The sequence below is a fragment of the Chinchilla lanigera genome, unplaced genomic scaffold (assembly GCF_000276665.1).
Source record: "Chinchilla lanigera isolate Chin_1 unplaced genomic scaffold, ChiLan1.0 scaffold00036, whole genome shotgun sequence".
Lineage (NCBI taxonomy): Eukaryota > Metazoa > Chordata > Mammalia > Rodentia > Chinchillidae > Chinchilla > Chinchilla lanigera.
The window spans coordinates 1,950,808-1,958,044 of NW_004955437.1; the positions used below are offsets into that span (position 1 = coordinate 1,950,808).

A 7,237-nucleotide genomic window follows, 5' to 3' on the forward strand; every position below is an offset into this window, starting at 1 on the left:
GAGGGGAGGACCGGGAAGGCAGGGGTGGGAGCGAGGGAAGGAGGGACTGGAGGCTGGAGAGAGCGGGGCAGGTAAGGGGCCGAGGGGCCAGCACACAGGCCTCGGAGGGGGCTGAGGAGAAGCGACGGAGGGGAAAGGGTGCCAGAAGGGGTGGGGAGGTGGAAGGTAGGGCTGGGGAAGAGCTGCAGAAACCATTTGGGGGTGGGAGCTGAGTGGTGAGGAAAATACCAGAGAGATAGAGACAGAGTCTTCGGAGAGAGACTGAGAGGGGGAAATGAAAATATAGGGGTGAAGACCAGAAGCCAAGAAGAGCGGGGGGGAAGACGGTGGGGGGCTCAGAGAATGGAAGGGGTTAGGAAAAGAGGAGGATGGAGAGAAGGGGCCAGATGGAGAGAGAGGGAGGCAGTGGGGGGGTGGAGGTCCAGATGGAGGGAAGAGAGGAGAGGGAGAGGGTGGGGGAGGGGAGGCCAGGGCAGGGGGAGGGCCGGATTGTGTGTGTGGGCCTTTTTGGGGGGTGGGGGATACAAGTGGGACTGTGCAATGGGAGTAGAGGCGGTTTAAGATCCTGCCCGGGACTCAAACCCTCCTGGAGGCTCTGGACAAGTGAAATGCAGCCTCTGGGGTCTTAATCTGCTTTCTTCACTTCACCACTTTTAAGCCCCTCCCCCACCCCATCCTTATTTCCATTCCCCCTCCCTTCCTCTGCTGTCCATCACCTATATCTTTCCCCCCATATGGTGTCCGTTCCTTATATGAGTCCCCCTTCCGTCCTTCCCCTGTATCAGTCCCCTCTCTGCTATCCATCCTGCCTCTCTGGCTCTTCTCTCTGAGAGCACCCTTAAACCTATGCCACCTCTCTACTGCTTCGTCTTGACCCCGCGTCTTGGTCCCCTGTTAGGTCCTTCTGTTTCCTCTGCCCCGTGTCTGCTGAGCTCTTCTGGTGTATTCCCGTGCCCCTAGGACTTCACTGCACTCTCTGTTTTCTGTTATTCCCACGCTGTTATTTATCTGCCTTCCCCCGGCTGGTCCTATTTCCTACCCCACTTCCCGTCTTGTCACGGTCTCTATACCCACTCTCTGGCCCTTTACACCCCAGTCTGTCACCACCCCTCTTTCCTTGTCTCCTCCACTTCCTAGGATGTTGGAGATTTAGGGTGCAAAGATACTGAGGTTGATGGCTGGGACAGGAACTATAAGGGGTCCCCATCTGAGCCCTTGTGGGGTGTCTCATTCCAGTACATTTACCGCCTTTATCAGTCATGTTCCTGTGTCCTAGCATCAGCACCATTCTCTCCTAAGTCCAGACTCTGTGTGTGCGCCTGCCTGCCCACCTTGTGCCTGTTTCCAGAGCTGCTCCTAGGTTTCCTGTGTCCTTCTTGCTCACAGGGAAAGGTGGCCCTGAAGTCTGAAATGCTCCCGTTAGCCGCAGCCCGCACCCCTCACACTTACGTGTGTCCACAGACTTTCCCTCTGGGTGTGCAGTGTCTGTGTGCAGTGCCTGCTCTCTCATAGTTTAGGTTTTAGTGATCTTCCTATGCAGTCGGCTTGAGTCTCTGAGATGCCTTTGAGAGAGTGAAAGTTTGAAAGTATTGCGCTTTCTAGACATGTCCCGCGGGTTCATGCTGCTGTGGTGTGCAGGTTGGGCAGATCAGAGGAACATGTTTGTAGACAGAGGCTAGGTTTTTCAAAACTCCTCCGGGCTTTCCACTGGAATGAAACTCAAAGGCCGGTTGTGCGTTATGGCTACGTTAATTATCCGTGTGAAATGTCCCATGATTTTTTTTCCTCTGAACCTTCTACTCTGACACCCTGAGCCGAGTTTCTATCACTTCGCTGTCGGCAGCCTGACTTCTCTCATACTTCCCTGTGACCTGGCCCGATGTGTCCCTGAGATCGCGTGTGGGGGAGGGTGAAGGAGAGGTGGTCTGCGGGAAGGGTGCAAGAACCGCAAAGGTGGGGAAGGGGGGCCCCAGGCCAGATCTGAGCGTGGGTGACCTTGGTCTCCTGTTGCTGTGGTCCGGGAGCTTTGCGCACCCTGTGTCACCCGATATGTGCTGTTCCCTCTGCTCCTCCTTCCTCCGGTTCCTCACTGGGCCTTGGGAGCCTCTGGCCTGACTTCTACCCTGTCCATGGGAACTAGCGGGAGGAGGAGGCTACTGAATCTGTGCTTGCTGAGCATGGAATGGGGAAAGAAATCAGTGTGGTTGGTTGCTGCTCATCAAAGCACGGGGTATTTCCTGCCCTCTCTCACCCCGGCCCCACCACGGCCAGATAGATGCTGACAAAAGCCATCTTTGCCTTCCTACCAGAAGGACCAGAACTTTCCACGAAAGATGAGCAGAGCAGGCCTAGGAGAGGTAGAAGGGGAGATAGTCTCCGACCTCTTGACTCTGTGAACAGTAACCCCCACTTCCTCTTTACCAGATGTTTAGCTCTCGCAGAATCTCATGGCCCAAGTGGTCTTACACACACACACACACACACACACACACAGCCTTCCCTCCCACAGCAGCTTAGGTGTCCTCTTCTAGGTCCATCTTCCGCAGCTATCAGAATCCCAGACACCCGCCACCAACCTGTGTTATTTCTTCTGCCAGTTGTGCTGCTCCCACCTTGACACGTCCCCAAGTGGCCGGACAGTTCCTCTCCCTGCGCTGTCCCCAGTCATGTCCCTCTCTGTCATGATGACACTCCCCCTCCCGTAGTCTCCCCCTTTGTAGTCTTCATGGGTCTTCAGCGCCTCCTGTGATTCCTCTCGCTTCTTTTTCCCCAGATGTAAAGGCTCATCTTCTGGTCCCTTGTAATTGCTGAGGGCACCCTCAACTGCGATCCTCTTAAGGTGGATGGGGCTCCCCTCTTTTTTTTGTCTTTTAGAGACAGGGTCTCACTGTGCAGTTCAGGCTGGCCTTGAGCTCACTTTGTAGCTCAGGCTGGTCTCAAACTCGCAACGATCCTCCTGCCTCAGCCTCTCAATGGCTGGGATGACGGGGATGCACCACCATGTCCGCCCCACCTCTCCCATTTTGTGGACTCTCTTCTTGCCATTGTAGACCTCTGCTCCCAGATTCATAGAGCCTCCCTTACTGTTTCTGTGTCTCTGTCCCCCAGATGTACGGGGACCCCCTATGCACCGAACCCAATACATTCATTCCCCGTATGATCGTCCTGGTTGGAATCCTCGGTTCTGCATCATCTCGGGGAACCAGCTGCTCATGCTGGATGAGGATGAGGTGAGCAGGGTGGGGAGGCTGGGGAATGACCATGGGTAGCCGGGGAGACCGGACGGGGAGCCTCCACAGCGGAGCTGAGAAACTCGAGGAAGGCTGGGGGGAAGCGCAGTGTGCACTGGGAGGAGGAGAGTCCTTCTGTCACTGTGGCCACGGGGTCCTTGAGGGCCATGTTGGGGAGACTCGGCTCTGAAGAGCTGGGGTGAAGATGTGACCTCCTCCAGTGTGGGGCGGGCTAGAAAGGGGAAGGGGATGGGCACCACAAGGGATGGAGAAGGGATGGGGAAATGCCAGCATCTCCCTCTAGATCAACCCTGAGAGGCACCTCCCTGCTGAGCAAGACCCTTCTTTCCCTCTCCTGCTCCCAGTCCTTGCCCCACCATGGGGTACAGTGCAGGGAGGGGAGACTGAGGGCTCCAGGGAACAGGCAGGAGATCCGGGGTCCGGGGTTAAGTGTGAGGGGCAGAGGGTGCCAGGTTTTGGCATGGGTGGCCATGAACACTGGCAGGTCCACTGCACTCAGTGTGGACTGAGAGCCTTCTGCTGGAAAGGGGTTCTGGGGAGGACGCGGGGGTGCAGGGACGACTAGCCAGAGCGAAGGCCAACAAACCAGAGTCGTAGGGGAGGGGTGGCCATGTAGGGAGACCTGAAGGCCAGAGAGGTGTGGGTCCCGATCTGAGAGTGGGGTCCGCAGCAGAGGGTCCATCAGAGGAAATGGGGTGCACGCAGAAGGGCAGATGCCCCCCAGCTGTGCTCCAGCAGGACGCTGATTTCAGGATGAGCTTTAGGAGTGCTGCCCCGGAGAGCCAGAGAGGCGGAGATGTGCTTGGTAACTTGGAGATGGCGCGGTGAGGCCGGGCTGGAACTGGGGTAGGGCGGATCAGTGTGTGAGAATCTTGGGGTACAGGTGAGAGGCTGGGTGGAGCGCTTTCACCCCACAGAGTAAAGCAGAGGGAACTAGGAGAGGACGCGGGGACGCTGCGGGGAGAGGTGGACGGTAGAGTAAGCTCGGGGCGCTGGGAAGCAGCTGAGTGATGCGCTAGCGGCCATCAGCCTTGGCCAAGGACTCGGAGTCTGTGGGCGGAATTAGGAGACCCGGAACCAACAGGAGCAGGGGCTGCTGCGAGGATGGAGGAGGACGGTGGGCCGGGTGATGAGGCCAGGACCGAGAGGTGGGGACCCGCTGAGGAGCCCAGGGGCACTCGCGCGAGGGGCCTCAGGAGTGGGGGCACGGGTGGGTGGAACTGGACAGTGAGTGTGCAGGCGCACAGGGAACCGGATGGGCCGTGGGGCCAGGGCTGGGGGCTGGTGTAGGGCGCCCAGCTCCTGGGGCTCTGGTAGGTGAGGAGGTTGGGATGGAGACGCCCAGGGCAGCCGGAGCTGAGGCCCAGGGGAAGAGAGCCAAGAGGCTGGCTGGGGGTTAAGGGGTGAGGGAAGGAGGCGAGGTTGGGGGAGGTGACCAGGCCCTCCGGGGGGCGGGGAGGTTGGGCCCCAGTCTGGCCGAAAGCCGGGCCGTGGGAGGGAGACAAGCTGTGGCTCCTGATTATAAATGCAGCTTCTGCTGCCCCCGTGACAGCGCGAGGAGGAGAAGGGGGCAAGGGAGGTGGGGGCTGGCAGGGAAGCAAGGAGCATGGGCGAAGGGGAGGTCAAGGGGACGCGGATCCCCGAGGTCGCTGGCTCCGGGGAGTGGCGGGCGCGCTGAGGACTGGGAGGACCCCGAGTGTGAGCGCGGGGAGACGCGCGGGGCGGCCGGGCGGGCCGGGGACAGCTGGGGGCCGGAGCGACGGCGCGGGCCGGGAGGTCTGACACACCCCGCACCCCCTAGATACACCCGCTTCTGATCCGGGACCGGAGGAGCGAGTCCAGCCGCAACAAACTGCTGAGACGCACGGTCTCCGTGCCGGTGGAGGGGCGGCCCCACGGCGAGCATGGTACGGCGGCCGCGCAGGCTCGCGACCTGGCGGGGCGCAGGGGGCGGGGCGGAGGGGCCGGGTCTGCATCTCAAGGGGCCGGGTCTGCATCCCCAGGGGCGACGGCGCCCTCGTCTGGGCTGCGGAGCGGGCCGCGGCCGGCGTCCGAGGCCCCTGCGCGTCCTTGCTCTGCTCCGCTCCCCTTTTCCTCTCCAGCAGCGAAGTTTGACTGCTTTCCCCGTGCTTGTAAAAATAGTCTCAGATCTGTAGCCTCCTGTCCGCGCGCGCCTGCCCTGCCCCTCCCGGCCTCGGCCGGGCGTCTTGGGGAAGGCGACCTAGTTCCTGCCCTCCCCCAGACCTCTGTCCCACCCCCAGTCCCACTCTTCTTCCGAGACCTTCAGGCCTGCGGCCCCTCCCTCTTTTCTTGCCCCGTTTTTCTTCTTCTCATCAGTTGCTTCTATTTTTGCATCGCATCGCCCCCTTTCTCTTTCCTCCCTGATCCCTCTTATTCTCTGCACCCCTCTTGAGCCCCCGTCCCTCCCCGGCCCCCAGCGCCTCCATCAGACCCCGTCGCCTCGCTTTCTGTCTGCGGAGCGCTCCGCTCAGTCTGTCTTTCCAACTCTCTCCCTCTCTCCATCTGTCTCTTCCCCTCCCTCCCCCTTTCTGGCCCCCACCCCCCTCTTTAGTCATTTAAAAAAAGATTTTTGTCTTCCTGAGAAGTTCGCTTAAAAGGGTTTCCATGGGAACAGTGAGGGAGATGAAGGCAGAGAACAGAGATCTGCAGCCAAGGTGCAGAGAGACGCCCTCGGTCCCGGAAACCCCCTCGCCACTGCCCCCTTCCTCTGCATTTCTCTCCCAGGACCTGGGGTCCGGGTCCCCCATCCCTCCAGCCCCGGGCTGACCTCTTTCTCCTACCAGCTCCTCACCCCCTCAGGGATCCAGACTTCCAATTTCTCCCTTAGCCAGTGGCCTGTCCCCAAGCCTCGGTTCCCTCCGGCCGCCTTCAGATGGGTCCAGGCCTCACGGCCCTTGGGGGCCAGCTCTGGACCTTGGGTGGGTGGTCAGGGATGTGTGTCATTGTCATGGAAACCTCTGGCAGTGAGGAAGTGTAGGGTAGCACAGCTCTCTGAGGCCAAGCCTGGTGGTTGTGGTGGTGGTGATGGTGGACAGAGACTGTGATGCCTGTCACATCTGTATGCGTGTGTGTGTGTGTGTGTGTGTGTGTGTACCTGTGCTGTCCATGTCTGGCGCACGAGTTTGTGTGCGCGTGTCCACCTGTGTGCCCAGGTCAGAATGGTCACATGCTCACAGAGCATGTTTACCGTGTGTCCTGTGCTTGGCTGCTCTGCCCACGTATTTTCCATCGTTTCCGTTCCCTGATCTCACAGTCTGGGGTCGCTGGCATGGGTCTCCTGCGTTCGGCGTTGGGTGATAGGGTGGTAGGGTGGTATGTGGAGGTGGAGGTCGCTGTGTGGGGCTTCAGTAGGGGTTGAGCGGGGCGCCAGAGTGGAGATAGATGGATGGATGATAGATGATAGATAAGTAGATGGGTGGACGGATAGATAGATGATAGATGATAGAGATGGATGGATGGATGGATGGATGGATGGACGGATGGATGGAGAGAGAGATACAGATGGAGACTTATGTGGCCAGAGGGCTTATGAGAGTGGCTAGTTGGCAGGGGTCTGCAAAGGGACCTGGAACGTGCGGAGGGCATGCAGCATGTGCCGGGAGCACGGGGGTGGTCGAGGCCGTGGGGGATTGGATCTGCGAAGGTGTCGGCCGAGGGAGGCTGTGGACTTTCCAGTCCGGGAGAGGTCGCCGGACCTTCGAGGGGCATTGGAATCCAGGGCTCCTCCTCTGCTGGGTGGAGCCGCGAACCCCCGTTCCCTCCGCGGTTTTATTGGGGGGGGTCCTGTTCGAGAGGAATGGTGGCAGGCCCGGGTAGTTTTGGGGGTCCCCTTGCCCCCCTCCCCCGTCTCTCTCGCGCTGTCTCCGGGCGACGGGGCTCGTGACAGAGGCGGCCACGGCAGCAGCGGTCGCCTAGCAACGGCGGCGGGGCCCGGGCAACGGCGGCAGCGGCGGGAGCGGCGGCGG

At 60.2% G+C, this 7,237-nt stretch overlaps 1 protein-coding gene across 6 annotated transcripts in view; it reads left to right on the forward strand.

Moving 5' to 3' along the window:
• Syngap1 (synaptic Ras GTPase activating protein 1) overlaps positions 1–7,237 on the forward strand; it is a gene marked incomplete in the record, with an annotated part of 30,446 nt that overhangs the window by 249 nt on the left and 22,960 nt on the right. For all 6 annotated transcript variants that reach the window (XM_013516981.1, XM_013516982.1, XM_013516983.1 and 3 more), the window contains 2 exon segments: positions 3,109–3,230; positions 5,053–5,158. In XM_013516981.1, coding sequence (XP_013372435.1) covers positions 3,109–3,230; positions 5,053–5,158 — 228 coding nt within the window.